Genomic DNA, 17,809 nt, shown 5'->3' with positions numbered 1-17,809 from the left:
AGCTTAGAAAAACTTGGCCCATGCTTGGTTCTATCATTATGAACTTGGCCAATCTATGCATCGATATAATAGATACGTACATGAATCTAGAATTCTATGTATTTACCATGGACGTACTATCTCCTGAGATATAATTATGACTAGGTTCATGTACTATCTATTATAATCTATGGTATGTACATATCATGGGTACTGGGTAGGTACATGTACATAAGTACCAGATTCATAGTTATGTACTTACACTGAGTAGACATAGAGTAATTACTATAACATAACCGAAAGGTTCTCGTAGGTACATTCATATTCTAATTGGGTGACCACTGACCACGTGTTACCTACCCATTTCCAATTTTCCATACAGGAAAAGCATATAGTTATTTAATAAATAAGAATAAAATTTAAGAATAAATAAACACATCAAATTGAGGAAATATGAAAAAGTTTCAATTTCTACTATTTCCACTAATTCTATTTATATTTGACTGGGCAAAGTAAATGAAAATATTACGATGCGTAGGTAAAACTTTTATTTCTATGTCAATACATCATATTATTGATTACAAAATCAATACTTGTTGTACATTGTCAATACATAGGAATGGTTTGCAAGTTTTGGTGAACCTTACTACCAAAACAATTTTACATTGAAAGAATTTACAAGGACTTCTTTGAATCTTTGGATGGCGAACGTGATCGTGAACGCGACATAGATCTTGCTTTAGAGCGCGAGCGAGAGCGGGAGCGGCTGCGGGAGCGGGAGCCCGACCTCGGCGAACGAGAGCGAGTGCGGCGGCGAGACCTGGAGCGGCTGAAACATTCATTGGAGTTTTAATATACGAGTACCTTCTATAAACATAATATAATGCCTCTGAAGTCCGAACTAACAATAGGAACGGCTCTAGCTATCAACAGTCAGTTGAAAATTCCTGAAATTTGGTTTGCACAGAAAATACTTTGCTTTACCTATTATTCATTTCTACATTAAATAATGACGTCTTAGTCCTTCAAAATCCATTGAAAATATTATTATATTGAATTGAAATATCATATAGAATCAACCTAAAGCGTCACAGTATGGCCGATTTTTTTCCTATTCTTAGTTTGGAACCATCATACTTCAAGGCTGATTTTTCAATAGCTAAACTCTCACATCTAAATCAAATAACATAACCGTAGGATACCTTTTAAATAAAATTACAATTGAAAAATAAGCCCTTACTTATATTTTTATGGCTAATCTTGCTTGTGTCTAATCCTAATAAATATAAAAATTGAAAAAAAAATCCATTTTAATTCTGATTGAAAGGATCTGGATGCAGAGACAATAATTTAATTGAAATCAACAAATTAGGAAGTGTATATTTTCATGACAGGTCTGATTGTATCAATAATAATAATAAATGTTATGTTGTGACTGAAATCTAATATTGAGCAACATTTATTTTTAAATGGGTTTATTAGCAGTGGTTCTGTGCTGCAAAATTCCAGCTCATCAAGTTTTATAAGCTTGATAAAGTATGCTTAATGTATCATTACAAATTTTAAATTTACTTAAAACTGTAGCATTTAATTTCTGTAGTACTTTTCATATTAGTCTATATTAGCAAGATATCTATCAATTACATTTTGTCATGACTCATTTCTGATTTCTAACAAGAAAAAAGGATCAGACACAAGCAACATCAATTTATTTGATGCAGATTTGTATTACGATTGTTTCTGCATTTATGTATCAGTTTTGACTGTCTACTTCTTGTATCTCTTCTGTGTCTGACTATAGCTTCATGGTTTACTGCTCGTGGTCGTTTTGTTGTCCGAATATTTCCTGCGACAATACTTACACAAGCCTATAAAGACTAATATAAAATGCGTTTCAGGATGTCTGCCTCGAACATAAATATGAGTAATAATGTGTAACTCACTGAGAGCACGCAGTGATTACAACAGACGTGCCACGACGCGCAGTACAAACATTACGCTCTTTGTACTTCTCGATAATTGAAGGGTGCACGTAGGCTGTAGTTACGTAGTTCACAGAGCGAAGTTACAGATGCTGCCAACATTAGTGGAGTGCACGACGCGAAGTGAAAGCTACGTAGCGCAGACTATAAGAAGTGCAGACACTGAAGAGTTCGGTCTCGGCGCACAGGCCAATGATAACCTATAACATAGTTATCATTGGTTTACGTGTATATTATGCTATGGAATGGAATCTTCTATCAGAGAAATTAGAGCAAAGTCTAATAAAAACAGTTTCTAATGTACCAATAGTATCTAGCTCACAAAGTAATCCCATAAAGATTCCATGCCATTTCCCCATAAACATTCACATATTTTATTGCAACTGTGATTGTGTTCATGTGTCACCTGCGGCGACGCCTACGAGAGCAGTCCCTGGCATAGTGTCCACGGCCTCCACAATCATAGCAGCGATCGTCATAGGGGCGCGGCGGCAACCGAGAGCGAGGTGGCGGCCCCCGGCCGCCGTGTCCACGACTCCCGTTCGACATTTCCACACGAGCACGACAGCCGCATATGGTCCGCCCATCTAAACCACGTACCTTTAAAAATAGAAAAAATAACTGAGTTACATAGTTGTTGCTTAGTTTTTATTGTATGAACATTATTTAAATCAAAAATATCAAAACCTAAAAAACTTTTATGTTCTAAAAATTTTTTGTGAGTTCTGCTGCACTCAAACAGCAGTTTTGATTTCTCGATAAAGTTTAAGTCATATTCTATAAATGCAGAGATGAAGCATAATGTTGAAACAACAGGGGAATCCTTTTATTGCACAACACATTTTTTGCTAATTTCCTGCTCACTTCTTCATTGTGACTCCAGCAAAAATTCTAAATAGATTGCAATTGCTGAGCTCAGAGATCACACATTATTAAGGGCACCCATATTTATCTACACTAATATTATAAATAGGTAAAGTTTTTTTTTTATCTTTATTTTTTTGGGACTTTTGTCCGACACGGACACGCCAGCCCCATCGTAACCTAAATTACAATTACAATTACATTCTAAATAACATAGTGGAATGCAACAGATACAAGTGGAGAGATATTACTGCCTATGCAGAAAATAGACTTGAATCCTTATGCTGTCGGTGTACTTAACAGACTCGTAAAACTACCTATGTCAAATCTATTAATGCTATATCTCTGCACAAGCCTCTCTCTCTGCATGCTGTATCTGCTACATTCCACTAGTACGTGCTGGACATCATCTGTCGTACCACAAATATCGCAATTGTCAGAATCAGCTTTTTTCATTAAAAATGCGAATTTCTAGTGGATGTAGGGGGTAATCTCTGGAACTAAAGACCTGATTCTGAAAGTACTTTCAGTGATAGGCTACATTATCAAGTCATTATTCCTGATTTATATTTACACACCTTTCAGAACAGGCATGCAGATTTCCTAACAATGTTTTTCTTCACTGTAAAGCAAGTGCTTAAAACGCACATAACTCTGAAAAATTAGAATGCCTGGGATCAATCCCTGGATTCCCCAATTTCGGGGTTCTATCCCGCCTAGGCTATCCCCCGCTTTTAAACCAACAGTAATCAAAATCAAATATCTGATTCACACTTACTGCGTCCTCAGCATCCCGTGCGTCCTCAAATTCAACGAAAGCAAACCCCGGCGGATTTCGAGCTACCCATACATTCCTTAGAGGACCATAGTATGAAAACGCATCTTCAAGTTCAGGTTTGCTTGCATTGTTACCTAAATCGCCTACATACACCTTACAATCGCCGTGACGCGACATTTTACTCTGCAAGTCAAAACATGAAATTAAGTATCTCCGAGTCATAGGAGATTAAGATTGAATGAACACCATTGCATTGAACTCGTGTCTAGATAACTTACTCAAAGTAGCCGTCAACTTATTTCTATGCAATCCACACTAAAATAATTCGACGGATTTAAGTTCGGCAGTCTGCACACGATAATTAATCAAAAACTCATTTTTAACTTTTTGGCGTTGGCAAGCAAGTCGCCGCCGTGGGAAGAGAATCAGGAAACAGAAAATGGCGCTGGCCGCTGCTGCCAAAGAGTATGTACTATGTAATCACTACGGCTGCTGCACGGTATTTCCAGCAGTGCTGCCAGGTGAAAAAAATGTAATAATCTACAGTCTACTACACAAGGTCTACACGATGCGGCGCCCACGCCAGACGACTACTCTATGCCAGACGCTTGTGCATTGTGGCTAATATAATATGTAGAACCATTTACCGCATGGATTTTTTAAAATATCGGCTCAATCAAAGATTTTTACTTTTATATAATTGTGATTTAATTTACACTGCCTAGGTACACGCCTCTACTGTATACAAATGGTATCTGTTTCTATTGTACTTAGATTAATTTTGTCATCAATTTTTCGAGTACTACAAAAATGTGCAAAAAATTAACTGTTCTGTGGTACATAATAGGTTGGTTATTTTAGAAAGCAGTTGGCAACATTGCCTATGGGCCGTGTAGTCAACTAGTAGACAGAGAAATAAATATTATTCCCTATTATTATCAATATCGATCGATGATTCCGTCCAAGCCAACCCCATCCACAGACCAATAACATAGGATACTCTCAGGCGCCATGACCACGTAGCACTGATTAGATTTACTGGGGACTTCGTCTGTGGTGGCGTTTGCTGGCGCGCGTGTTATGACTTTTTGGAGTGTTTTTTTTTTGTTAGTAGAAGTGGCCGGTTTTTGTATTCTGCTGGTGTTTATTGGTGGTGGAACTGACTGGGAAGCACTCTAAAGGGGCGCCGCGTGTATGTCGGTGGGCGCCGGCACAGACGAAGTCCATACTTATACATATAGTTTCCCTAACTTGTAAATAACAACAAACTTGACATTGGCTAATCAGTGTGAAGCCAGACGAGAGAAAAAAAATAGATTTACTGGTCTGTGGCCTGTGGATTACATAGATACTCTTTGGCTATGACATGACCGCCGCCTGACCGCCATTTTCCTAATGAAAAGTTATAAAGTGGTGGTGAAAGAATCGTGTAATCGATAAACTGATTCTCAACAATATTTTCATGATATTCTGAGTGCATTTACAAGTAATTTACTTCCTTTCTGTGTAATATGTACAAAATTGATTAATTGGAAGTATTAAATCTTCAAAAACAAGTGCACCGCTAACTGCTTCATGTAAGTTTTTTTTTAATAGCGTGGGTTTGTGCCTGTTGTTTGTGTAGACCTACTTTGAATCCAATGTAAATCGCTATCTAACCATAATTTAACGTAACGTATTTTCATTAGGTAAAATGTCTCGTTACGGCGATTGTAAGGTATACGTTGGTGATTTGGGTAATAATGCCAGCAAGCCAGAATTGGAAGATGCATTTTCGTACTACGGTCCGTTGAGGAATGTGTGGGTGGCAAGAAACCCTACTGGCTTTGCTTTCGTTGAATTTGAGGATCCTCGCGATGCTGAAGACGCAGTAAGTACCTGCTTAATCAAAACTTTTCAATTTAAATTCTGTTCACTCTCTAAATAAAAAAAACCGGCCAAGTGCGAGTCAGATTCGCGCACTGGTTTTTAGGGTTCCGTATCTCAAAAGGAAAAACGGAACCCTTATAGGATCACTTTGTTGTCTGTCTGTCTGTCAAGAACCCTTTATGGTACTTCCCGTTTTCCTAGAATCATGAAATTTGGCAGGTAGGTAGGTCTTATAGCACATATACAGGAATAAATCTGAAAACCGCGAATTTGTGGTTACATCATTTAAAAAAAGTTAAAAGAGAATGACCAGCACTCTATGGAGTTTGGGCCACTTACAAATATTTTTGTGTTTCAATGAAAGTTCACATATAATAAAGTTTGATATCCCTACTTTCATATAAAAAAAGAATTTTAATTTATTCCTCCCAGTTTCTGAGAAAAACATTTTTATGTAAAAGGTTAGGTTAGGTTTGGTAAGTAGGTTTTATTAGGTAAAGTAAAGTAGGTAGTAGTTTCCACATATCACCAGGACGATTTTAGTGCTGCCTATATGGTGCAAGTACATAGTTATTCCCAATGAATCACTATTTGAAGATGTACAAGGTGCCATTGCGTTTACCTATACCTATATTTTTATGATGAAGTTTTAGCATATACGGAGCTTAATACGAGGGAAATATAGTTCTCAACTCGACGTACAAGACAACGCGCAACAGTCAACGATATGGGATTAAAATATCTAAATTCGAACCATCCTGAAAACTGCAATCAAAGAGTATGTAAACACTACGACTGCAATTATCGAAATTGACAGAAAGCAAAAACCATAGACCTGCAACTAGCACTTATCGAGTTAATTCGATTCGATCAAGATGGTTTGCAAAAAAATATCGATTTTTTTAAAATATTACTATGAAAATAATAGTCTTTAATCGATTATAACTCGACCACCACCGATTTTGATCATCGATTTCGTAAAATAACATCACTATGGTATGTCTACTGATAAAAATGGAGACTGGATTTCTGTATAGTAACATTTGAAGTACTTTTAAAATGAGGAAAAAATCTCGGGATAGTCAGCACTTTATTTTTTATGCCAAACTGAATTATAAAATAAAACATAAATTATGAAAATAATTATCTTCTGACACAAGCATGGTTCGTGTATGATCATTCTCCTTTGTTTCAATTTTCAAAGTAAGATAACTATACCAAGTGGGGTATCATATGAAAGGGCTTGACCTGTACATTCTAAAGCAGATTTTTATTTATTTTTATGCATAATAGTTTTTGATTTATCGTGAAAAATGTTGGAAAAAATACCCAAGTACGGAACCCTCAGTGCGCGAGTCTGACTCGCACTTGGCCGGTTTTTTTTTTAAATGATGTGACCAGAAATTACGGTTTTCGGATTTATTCCTTTACTTGTGCTATAAGACCTACCTACCTACCAAATTTCATGAATCTAGGTCAACGGGAAGTACCCTATAGGTTTTCTTGACAGACAGACAAAGAGACTACAACGTGATCCTATAAGTGAACCCTAAAAGTTCTTAACGATTGTTTACATCGGAACTGGCCATATTGATAAGGAAGTGACCTAATGGTTTTATTATATGTATGTGCTTGAAATGATTGACCTTTTATAATTCTTGTAGATACGCGGTTTAGATGGACGGACGATATGTGGTCGTCGAGCTCGCGTGGAAATGTCAAATGGCGGCCGTGGCTACGGGGGCCGTGGGCCTCCACCGCGCTCGCGTCCGCCGCCGCGTCCCTACGACGATCGTTGCTATGATTGTGGTGACCGAGGACACTATGCCAGAGATTGTACCCGTCGTCGGCGCCGCAGGTAACAAAGCACTTCTGCCATGCATGATAAATATTTACATGTAATGGAATTAGGGTTGCCACCATTTCTTAAATAAATAAATTGCTTTAAAAAAAGGAAATCTCTAAAAAACTAATTTTTCTGAAATCAAATAATCTAGAATGTAGTCTGAAAACTAAGTCTCGTAACTTTTTGACAACAGGAGATTTCATGTAATGCCTATGGTTGCAAAATGCAATGATCACAATAATTGTTGCAACAAAAAAAAAAATTAAAAATTATGGACCACTCACCTAATAATTAATATCTTAAATATTAATGAGAGATACTACTTTTTAAAATGCTCCTACTGTATAAAGCCATGCCTTGATTTTTTGACACCACAAAATCACATTTTTCACACAATTATTAGTTCATTGGCAATGGATCCGAGACAAATAAGTACTTTTAACCTGTGAGTTGTATAGCGTGGCACCTATTTAAATATTCCATGCATCCCAGATCCATTTTTGTACACTTCTAAAAATCTCAAATATACATTACTAGTATGGTAAGGTTGGCAACCCTATGTGGAATCTTAAATACAATTCTTTTCATTTGTCCTTTAAAAATGAAAGATTCCATTCCAATGTTTTGATTCCACATAAACCAATGATAACTGTGTTATAGGTTATCATTGTCCTGTGCACCGAGACTGAACTCTTCAGTGTCTGCACTTCTTATTGTCTGCGCTACCTAGTGTTCACGTGGCTTCGTGTACTCCTCAAATGTTGGCAGCAACTGTAACTTCGCTCTGCGAACTGCGTAACTTCAGCCTACATGCACACTTCACTTAATGAGAAGTTACATTGGGTGTAATGTTTGTACTGCGCACTGCGACACTTCTGTTGTTATTCCTACGTGCGCTCAGTGAGTTACACAATATTATCCCATATTTCTCTTCAACGCAGACACCGTAGGACTCATATCTTTAGTTTTTACGGAATTTTAATTGGACAAAACTGAATATATTGGAAAGTGAACCTGTCCAGTCAGACATAGCAGAGATCAAGATAATTATAAGTTATATTGATTAAATTGGTAATTCACCTGTCATATTTCGCCAAAATAATTACCATCTATACAAGAGAAAAATTGTTTGTTTATTTCTGAAGCCTGCTTTTATTTTTAGTTCTTGAAACAAGGAAATTGTTGTTACATGTTTGCAGTTAAGGGCTGTTTGCTGTTTATTTCCTGGAATTTAAACTTCTCTCCAGGCTTTTAATGTTATAATAACTGTCTGTACACATTTTGGTTTAGTAATTTTAATCGTTTGCGTTTACTTTCTGTGGTGCAGGTGATAACCTCAACCTTAGTAAATGTTACTTAATAATAAACTTAGTTCAAAAATATTTACATAAATATGTACTAGCTAAAAATATATACAGTGTAAACTTTATAGACCAAGAAAGAACGAAGTTTCCCAAATTAAAATAATATTTGTAATATTCTTATACTACAACAAATGGAGCAACAAAGCTGCTCAAAAACTAGTCTAAACAAACTACTCTAAACTACTACAACGTCAAATAAACAAAAAAAAAGTTCAATTCTTTTCTATGTTGACAATGAATATTGTTTCTCCCAATTGCTCGGAAATTACTACTTTACTGAAGAAAGGATTTTATTACAGAAGACTGAAATTGGGTCTTTACTTACCTGCCAAATTTCATGATTCTAGGTCAACGGGAAGTACCCTATAGGTTTCTTGACAGACACAACAGACAAATTCCTTTTTTCCTTTTAGGTTTAGTTTTGGTTAATATAATATTATTACTTATGTATTAGATTTACTTGTAGGGATCTTAATGTTAGTGGAGTACCCACCAACTGCTGTCAGTAATTTATGCTTTAAAATGCTTTAGAATTTTGGTTGTAACTTATAAACTTTGTTCTGGGGTTTATTTACACTGTATATAGAATGTATCATTTTTGTTGTATTTGAAATTAAATCCAAGTATAACTTTCCAGCCGCTCCAGGTCTCGCCGCCGCACGCGCTCGCGCTCGCCGAGGTCGGGCTCTCGCTCCCGCAGCCGCTCCCGCTCTCGCTCCCGTTCCAAACCAAGATCTATGTCTCGTTCGAGATCCCGTTCGCCATCCAAGGATTCAAAGAAATCCAATTAGTGTTTTGTAATTCCAGCATCCAATTTTAACATAATATTATGTAAAATATCAAAAGTATAATTAAAAGTATCATTTTAAACACCTACCTAGAGGTTTTACTTTATATTATTTTAATTCCATTCCCTTGTTTCCCAACCTCTTGGCCATAAATTGCTAGTTAGTACAAAATACATAAACATGTGCTAATGCCAGTAACATCGAGGCTATATATAGTCGACAACACAAACCTAATACTTAAGGACTAAAGCCTTTTGAGCCAGTGTAGTCATAGTCAAAGTATACTTCTAATGCAATTTGAAGAACACAAGAACAAAAGTGGCTTCCAATAAAAACTCAACTATAATTTAAGATAAATCAATTATTGACTGATTCTTAGTTACAAGAATGTATATAAGTTCAGTAGTTTCACTTATAGGCTAGATTGTAGTGTTAGTAAAGTGCTGTTGTCAGCACTTTACGATTTAAAAAAAAACCATTTTAGAAAATGATAGGTAACTAAGGGCGTCTTCGCCGCAAAATGCCGCGAGACTGCAGCCCTGCGGCCGCGCATCAATTCATCGATTTTTATTTATATGGATTTAAAAAACCGCGCGGCACTTTCTGGCAAAGAAGGAGCCCTTATTCTTGAATCTATGTATTGCTTTCCTTTTCGTATAGTTCTCTGTGGAAAAGAATAGGGCTAGGTAGATTTAGACCTGTCAATTTAGAGATTGTTTTTGTACACACTTTATACTGTTGTCAGAATAAAGTGTGTACAACAGAATTAGCACCATTGTTGTTAGTTATGGAACACGTAAAATACTTAACAGACCTTAACGAGTACCTATGTACAGAAGACTACGCAAAGACATTTAAATCCTGTATTTAAACGTCTTTGCGTAGTCATAAGTAACCGGAACGGACGCTCTTACAGACAGACAAACAAAATTTAAAAAAAACCGGCAAAGTGGGAGTCAGACTCGCGCACCGAGGGCTCCGTACTCGGGTATTTTTCCGACATTTTGCACGATAAATCAAATACTATTATGCTTAAAAATAAATAAAAACCTGTTTTAGAATGTACAAGTAAAGCCCTTTCATATGATACCCCACTTGGTAAAGTTATCTTACTTTGAAAATTAAAACACATTTTAATTTTTCTTTCTGTGATGTAACCACATACATATTCACGGTTTTCAGATTTATTCCTTTACTTGTGCTATAAGACTTACCTAGTTACCTGCCTTTCATGATTCTAGGTCAACTGGAAGTACCCTAGTTATAGGTTTTCTTGGCAGACACGACGGACGGACGGACAGACAGACAGACAACAAAGTGATCCAATAAGGGTTCCGTTTTTCCTTTTGAGGTACGGAACCATAAAAAAATGTTTTGGGGGACTATATCAATAGGTACCTAGTAATGTTTCCTGTGATTAAAATTTTCAAAATATATTCATGTACAATGTGTACAGTAGGTACAGAAATCGTCCAGTTACAGTTTTATTATACTTGTATCACAGAATTATAAATAAATTGACTTGTATAGATTCTTATCGGAGAGCATTTAACAATCGGACAAGCGTAGAAAAACGTGATAAGATTTACTGAGGTATTCTCCGTTTTACTTGACATACAAAGCAAGGGCAATGAAAACCACAAATTATTAAAAACTTATCCATAATTGTTTATTCAATCACTTTTCAATTATTCATTAAAAATGGCGACATTCCGTTGAGTTATTAAAACGTACATCGTTATTGTAATTTTTGGGTCATTACTGATCCTACTAGTTTTATTTATAAATTGGCAAATGGCATACAATTTTTGTTAACTAAGTTTATCATTGAGATCATATTGATTATTCCTACTCAATCGCAATCAACCTGACATACTAATTAATCAAAATAATAGATTTGTAACGCCTAATTTATAAGTAATACATACAAAATGTAATAATACCTATTGAAGTAAATACAAAAATAACTCCCAATTTAATCTCACTTAAATAATCTTTAACTTATATACTTTTAAAAATCTATATACTATGTTACATATTTATTAGCAAAATTTATCAATAACTTTAAAATAAGAAAGATATGAATATCTAACATTTTTATCATTTGAAATAACATATCACGGTAAAGAATCAATCTGTACACCTTTCTCTAAAAAAACTTTGTTGTTTACTTGATTCCCGAATTAGTTTTTTTTATTATTTAAAAGTTGAGGTAATCCCTTAAGGATCATTCATTCAAAGATTACAAAAAATGCAAACTGCAGCATCAAAAAAAAATGTATTTAAGTAGAGGTACCGAATCGATGCTAATAGGTATAAGTAATATATTCTTACTATGAGAAACATTTTTCTCGTTCTTCCCTGGTCATTATAACAATTAAAAAAACCCGGCCAAGTGCGAGTCAGACTCGCGCACCGAGGGTTCCATACTTGGGTATTTTTTCCAACATTTTGCACGATAAATCAAAACCTATTATTAAGCATAAAAAAATAAATAAAAATCTGATCTGAATGTACTGGTCTTTCACATTATGATACCCAACTTGGTACAGATATCTTTAAAAATTGAAAATACTAATTATATTTGTTCATGAACACGTTTCAATTTTTTTTTGTGATGGAACCACATTCACGACTTTTGGATTTTTTCCTTGCCTACCTGGCCTACCTACCTGTCAAACATGATTCTATCAGCGGGAAGTACCTATAGGGTTTCTTGACAGACACGACAGACGGACAGACAAAGTGATCCTTTAAGGGTGCCGTTTTTACTTTTGAGGTACAGAACCCTAAAAAAGACATATATGCAAACAAAATAAACCCCTCACTTCGATAAATGATAAAACCTTATCACAAATCTTAATAGCACGACACAAATTTGATTTTCACAAAATTTTTCCTTCTAAAAGGTTGTAGTGTAGTTTATTATGCTTTTTACTTTGTTTTAAATTAAGTAGTACAAGTCTTTATAAAATATTGCACAAATTACACTCCCTTTCTTTTTGCAGCTTATTAAGCTGGCTTTTAAATTAGCTGGGTAAGCAAGTAAACAATCGGTCTTAGGCCAACATTTTAAGCAATCAAATTAGGAACGAACATTCTATTTTCGAGACCATGAAAAATTCTTTAGGTAGGTATGTATATCTAGAATTATTGTGTTATCTGATTACCACCATCGGATGTTCCAAAATAAAATTCTTATTTATCATTATATCATTATTAAATTACAATTTAAAGACATCCTTGCATTAGGATTGTCTACATCAAAGTATAAATTAATAAAAATGGAATGGGACAAAAATCTTTACATAGGCACAGAAATGGAAAAAAAAACCTTTTAGATACTTACTAAAAAGAAGGATCTTGAGAAGTTAATACTTAGGGTTTCAAAGAAATGAAAATGATTAGGTACTTTTACACCCGTATCACAATCATTACTATGAGGTCTCACATTGCGCTTGAAACTCATAGTGTAGGTTCCACCAATCAAATGACTGTATCACGTCAATTTACAAATGATCTGATTGCTGAAACCTATACTATGCGTTCGAGCGCACTGTGAGGCCTCATAGTAATGACTATGAATACGGCCATTATATTCTTTGTTGTAGACAAGCCTTATTAATAATGATTCTTAAAGTAAAAACAATGTGGCTGTGCACAAACTCAAACAAATTTTACAGATTTGAAAATAATTGTATCCTCACAGTACATTGTGAAAGGGAAAAGTATCACTTGTCACTTTAGTTTAAGAGATTGTATATAACAAGGGAAGTCTCAGAAATAGTTTGGAATAAAAAACCTAACCATACAAATGTCACAATGTCCTTTCCACTATATTGGGCGGAATTATCATCAAAACGCGATAAAAAGCCCCCACAGAGATCAACAACTACAACCGAATTTGCACCATTGTTTTTAATTTTTATTAACTTCACTTTCCTGTTATATATGGTACCTACCTTTAAAAATAAAATAGCCTAAGCAAATCTCTATTACTCCAATTTTATTTGTTAATAACTGTTACTTTGATGTGTTACTTGTTTAGTTTAACTTTAATAAAAGATTGGTACTAAGCTATGTTGTACACAATCTTTAAACCCTGAAGTCCGACAGGTCTAAAATTAATGCTATCCTTTTCAGCAAACAACATTGTGAAAAGAATAGCACTATATGGACTTGTCAATTAAGTTCAAAGACTCAACAGAATTAGTACCATTGTATACCTAATGTAAATTGTTATACTATATAAACATAAAATTCGTGTGTTATATTATAATCTTTTCATAACATTGGATAACTGATCTACCTATTGCAAAGATATTTGAACTAATCTAAATAAATTACTATTATAAAAACTATTGTTTTAAATATATTAATACAAATCAACACTGTTTTATCAGCTTACAATTATATTTTGTACATATTTTGACCCATAAAATTACACACTTGAAAATTAGTAATAAAACATTATAAACACATTCCTTACCTCAATTTTATATATACATAATTTTTAAATTGAACTCATGAGTGACTCATGATAGAACTGCAGTATACATTGAGCTACAAAATATATAGTATGAAGAAAAGTGTTCTTATTATGAGAGCAATATTTAAAATACATATGTGGTATTAAAAAAATTACTTTTGCTAAAACTTTTCATAAAAAATGTAGGTACCTACACAATTATTTTAATGTGGCTGGACATATTATGAGAATATTTCAGTACTGTAAAAAGGTAACAGACAGTTTTCATAACCTTTACCAAAAAATATCACATATTCCCGAAGACACAAATACAGTATCTGTGAACTCACCCTTATGGCAATTAGATTGCAAACCTAACAGAGCTTCACTGGAAGAATTGATATTGATTTGTGCCAAAGACTTCAAAATCCAATTGTAGCCTTTTTTATAATGACTAGTGTAGTCTTAGGCCAAAACCTTCACACATTATTATGTGCATGGAAGGTGTTTTCCATGCTTGCATTGAGATGTGACTGTGATTCATGATGATAATCCTGTTGCTGGCGGACATCAGTTTGCTGAGCTTCATAACCTTTCTTGTCTGGTTTTTTTACTAAATGTGCATTAACAGGGTACTTCAGGGTAGTTCTCAACTGTTCATTGTGTTCCTCTAATGAGTTCACAGCATAATGTAATACAAGCTCGTTCAAAGTTCTGTAAAAAAATTAGTTTAAATTAAGAAAATAATAACATGGCTCATTCTAAGACTTTTGATCACATTTTATGTTCATCGTATTATCAAATAATACCCCTCTTTTTGGGTTGGGGGTTAAAAAGAAACCCTTATAGGATCACTTAGTTGTCTGTCTGTCCAGTCCATCTATTGTGTCCATCAAGAAACTTATAGGGTACTTCCTGTTGACCTAATCATGAAATTTGGCAGGTAAGTAGGTCTTATCACACTTCACACTAATATTATAAAGGTGAAAGTTTGTGTGTATGTGTGTGTGTATGTTTGTTACTCCTTCACGCAAAAACTACTGGATGGATTTGGCTGAAATTTGGAATGGAGGAATGGAGGTAGATATTATCCTGGAGTAGCACATAGGCTACTTTTTATCCCAGAAAATCAAAGAGTTCCTACGATTCGGCCACGTGGATTTCGGAAAACCTAAATCCACGTGGCCGAAGTCATAGGCATCAGCTAGTATATAAATAATGTTGAAAAGATACTCACTTGTAAATATTATAAGGTTCTGCAAATCCATAACCTCTATCAGTCTTAAAAATTATACAATGATATACAATATTGTTACAACAAATTGACAGTGCACGTTGGCCTGTGGAATTTGGCCGAATCAAAAATGTGCCTTGTGGTTTCCCTTCTAAAAGTTCTTCAGCTCTGGTGCGTGAACAGTCTTCCACCATCCAAGTTTTCATTTCACGATGTGCATACAACTCCTCAAGTTTATGAATATTGTCATCTTCCAAGGCCTGAAGGTATTCTTCGGTCTTGCTTCTCCTTTGTAACCATCTGTGAAGGAAAAGATCCCAGATATCAATAACGTTTTTTGGTCTTATAAGGAGCAATTTTAATATAAATTGTCAGTACCTAAGTGGGTAGTAATTGTTGTACACAAATCTCTAAACTAAATTGACAAATCTAAATTTAGTGCCATCCTTTTCCTCAAGGAGCACTTATGAAAGGGACAGCAATAGATTTAGATGTCATTTTAGACCTGTTTAGAGATTATGTACAACAGAATTAGCCACATTGTGAGTAGTCATAGTTTCATACAATTACAAGAGATTATTCAAGAATAATTAAATAAATTGGTCTTACCCTTTGTATCTGTTTTTTATTGTATAAAGATAAATTATCTCTGATTTTAATTTTGTTATTTCTCTTTCAAGTAATAGATTAGACTCAACTGTCTTCTTTAATCTATTATCCAACTGCACTATGGCCAGTTTAAAGTTGTTGACTTGTATCATAAGCAACCTATTGTTTTCTATTAGATCATTTTTTTCATGCGGCTGAGCTTTTGACTGCATCTCAATTTGGGTTTTGATGTGTTTATCACACACTATTATAGTTTCATTAAAACTCTCAAGAGCTTGTCTCATAAGTTTCACTTCTTCTCTTAGCCTCATATATTTATCTGATCGTTCATCGTAATCTCTAGTTTTTAGTACAAATTCTTTATGAATTTCCTTGTAGCGAGTTTCTAGAGTTTCATCGTTAATGTTTTCCCCTCCTTCATTTTCTTGATGTCTAGACAGGGGGTACATGAGTTTGATGTCGAGACTGCTGTTGCAGTGTGCCAGCGAGTACTCTCTGTAAAACCTAACCAGATCAACAATGGAGTTGAATTCGAAAGGCTCACAGAATCCATAGCGCCCATTTTGATTGTAGATTTTGATCAACTTGTTAGTGCCTCCTTTCCTAACGGTTAGTGTGTAACCACTATCTTTGTTGGATGCATTGCGAACCAGAAAGGTTCCATCACATGTATCACGGAGTTTTTCATTGGCTTCATCACTGTAACAAAAGCAGTGATTAAACAATAGTTAAAATGTTGATATCAATACTTACACAATTATTACATCTAATTTGCAAGTATGTCATTCCAAAATGATATAATGTAGGATGGTGCAATGTTGAAAATAGCATCTTAATCAAAAAAACTTAACAAGTGTTGAATGCTTGTTTATCTAAAACCTGAGTGATTTCCTATACAAAAACTCACAAAATGACAATTATAGTCAGTCATCAGTTAAATTTGTTATATTTTTAGGGAGTAAGACAGTAAAAAATAAAAATTTAAATTTTTTAAGGAACCTCCTATTTCTTTTCACTATCTTAAATTCGGCAATATTCTAACCCTTTTGTTCACAGTCATATAAATTATCATAACTACAAAATGAAGAATTCAAAGAAACTGGTCATTGAATCTAGAGAGAAAGGAATAACCTAGGTACACTTACAAGAGAACTAATAAATTAAGTACTTAATTATAACATATTATTGTTTATTGTATTTAGAGCCATAGAGGAGCAACAATTATTGTATTTGCAAAATGGTTTGACATGCAAAATTTATATTTTTAGTCAATACCAACAGGATTTTGAACCCGACGAAATGATGATAATAATGCCGATAAATACAATACATAGCAAGAAACTAACTTACCGAGTAATATCACCCCAATACCATTCAGCGTTTTCTAAACTATCTTCTGCAGATTGCTGAGGAACTCCTATTTCTACCATTATAACGATACACAGTTAGGATACGCAAGCAGGCGAAATTTTTAATAAGGACTTATTTAGATTCATAAATCCAATAAAATCGGCAGATATTGGCCACTTCCGCTTGGAGGTTACTGGACAGATCATGTAAGGTTAAAAAATACAAATGATAATCCTCGAAAGTTCATGTCAACAATAGAAACATGAGTAAAGAAGAGAAGCCGAAAACCATGTAAGCATCACTATCACAAATTATCACAAAATCTGCGTTTACAATTCACAAAGGAATGGGCTTGTAGCTATGGCTGACAAGCAAGCAGACAAAGTTGTTTCTCTTTCTTTGAACATCCTAGGATCACAGTTGATAAACATATTTTTAATAAGCAACTGTTACAGGTGTCGTCAATAAGAAAGTCAAATTAATTGCAGTATTTTAATTGAATTAATTTAAAACCAAATTGGAATCAAGGGAAATCAAACCACTGAACAGAAAACTGCAGAAAACCACAGTGCCACAGAGTACATTACCCCTATATTCAATGTACTCTGTGGTACATACATTGAATTTGAATTGTCAAATTCACAGTTTAAATACCTACCTAGTACCTACCAACATGCT

At 34.6% G+C, this 17,809-nt stretch overlaps 3 protein-coding genes across 6 annotated transcripts; 1 reads left to right on the top strand and 2 right to left on the bottom strand.

Annotated features, from left to right (window-relative positions):
• Positions 1-510: 510 nt before the first annotated feature.
• LOC123869622 (serine/arginine-rich splicing factor 7-like) lies at positions 511-4,071 on the bottom strand. Of its 3 annotated transcripts, XR_006796929.1 has the most exons (5): positions 3,882-4,071; positions 3,604-3,786; positions 2,368-2,561; positions 1,923-2,161; positions 673-808 (listed from the first exon to the last, which is right to left on the bottom strand). XR_006796929.1 is itself a non-coding variant. In XM_045912605.1 (4 exons), exons 2-4 carry the CDS (start codon positions 3,778-3,780, stop codon positions 655-657), a joined length of 525 nt encoding a protein of 174 aa, XP_045768561.1. In that variant the 5' UTR covers positions 3,781-3,793; positions 3,884-4,071; the 3' UTR covers positions 511-654. The 3 variants fall into 3 exon arrangements, 2 of the variants coding, with proteins under 2 accessions (XP_045768561.1, XP_045768560.1); XM_045912605.1 differs by lacking the exon at positions 1,923-2,161 and having other exon boundaries at positions 511-808; positions 3,604-3,793; positions 3,884-4,071; XM_045912604.1 differs by lacking the exon at positions 1,923-2,161 and having other exon boundaries at positions 511-808; positions 3,882-4,070.
• An 890-nt stretch (positions 4,072-4,961) lies between these two features.
• Positions 4,962-9,558, top strand: LOC123869624 (serine/arginine-rich splicing factor 7-like). Of its 2 annotated transcripts, XR_006796930.1 has the most exons (5): positions 4,962-5,180; positions 5,292-5,473; positions 7,137-7,330; positions 7,979-8,218; positions 9,320-9,459. XR_006796930.1 is itself a non-coding variant. In XM_045912606.1 (4 exons), the coding sequence occupies exons 2-4, from the start codon at positions 5,297-5,299 to the stop codon at positions 9,471-9,473; spliced, it is 525 nt and encodes a 174-aa protein (XP_045768562.1). In that variant the 5' UTR covers positions 4,962-5,180; positions 5,292-5,296; the 3' UTR covers positions 9,474-9,558. The 2 variants fall into 2 exon arrangements, 1 of the variants encoding a protein (XP_045768562.1); XM_045912606.1 differs by lacking the exon at positions 7,979-8,218 and having other exon boundaries at positions 9,320-9,558.
• Positions 9,559-13,459: 3,901 nt separating this feature from the next.
• On the bottom strand, positions 13,460-17,700 carry LOC123869620 (phosphatidylinositol 3-kinase regulatory subunit gamma). Its single transcript, XM_045912602.1, has 4 exons — positions 17,132-17,700; positions 15,782-16,480; positions 15,176-15,472; positions 13,460-14,652 (listed from the first exon to the last, which is right to left on the bottom strand). Exons 1-4 carry the CDS (start codon positions 17,209-17,211, stop codon positions 14,418-14,420), a joined length of 1,311 nt encoding a protein of 436 aa, XP_045768558.1. The 5' UTR covers positions 17,212-17,700; the 3' UTR covers positions 13,460-14,417.
• Positions 17,701-17,809: the final 109 nt, after the last annotated feature.

This window comes from Maniola jurtina, chromosome 11 (assembly GCF_905333055.1).
Source record: "Maniola jurtina chromosome 11, ilManJurt1.1, whole genome shotgun sequence".
Taxonomy (NCBI): domain Eukaryota; kingdom Metazoa; phylum Arthropoda; class Insecta; order Lepidoptera; family Nymphalidae; genus Maniola; species Maniola jurtina.
This window is presented reverse-complemented; position numbering and strand designations above follow the sequence as displayed.

Coding starts and splice junctions, on each gene's coding strand:
- LOC123869622 (XM_045912605.1), bottom strand. CDS start 3,780: ATGTCGCGTCACGGCGATTGTAAGGTGTATGTAGGCGATTTAGGTAAC. Junction 2,562..3,603: donor CACGGGATGCTGAGGACGCA/GTAAGTGTGAAT, acceptor CTATTTTTAAAG/GTACGTGGTTTAGATGGGCG. Junction 809..2,367: donor TCTCGTAGGCGTCGCCGCAG/GTGACACATGAA, acceptor TGAATGTTTCAG/CCGCTCCAGGTCTCGCCGCC.
- LOC123869624 (XM_045912606.1), top strand. CDS start 5,297: ATGTCTCGTTACGGCGATTGTAAGGTATACGTTGGTGATTTGGGTAAT. Junction 5,474..7,136: donor CTCGCGATGCTGAAGACGCA/GTAAGTACCTGC, acceptor TAATTCTTGTAG/ATACGCGGTTTAGATGGACG. Junction 7,331..9,319: donor ACCCGTCGTCGGCGCCGCAG/GTAACAAAGCAC, acceptor ATAACTTTCCAG/CCGCTCCAGGTCTCGCCGCC.
- LOC123869620 (XM_045912602.1), bottom strand. CDS start 17,211: ATGGTAGAAATAGGAGTTCCTCAGCAATCTGCAGAAGATAGTTTAGAA. Junction 16,481..17,131: donor TATTGGGGTGATATTACTCG/GTAAGTTAGTTT, acceptor CTTTTGTTACAG/TGATGAAGCCAATGAAAAAC. Junction 15,473..15,781: donor ATAAAAAACAGATACAAAGG/GTAAGACCAATT, acceptor TTTCCTTCACAG/ATGGTTACAAAGGAGAAGCA.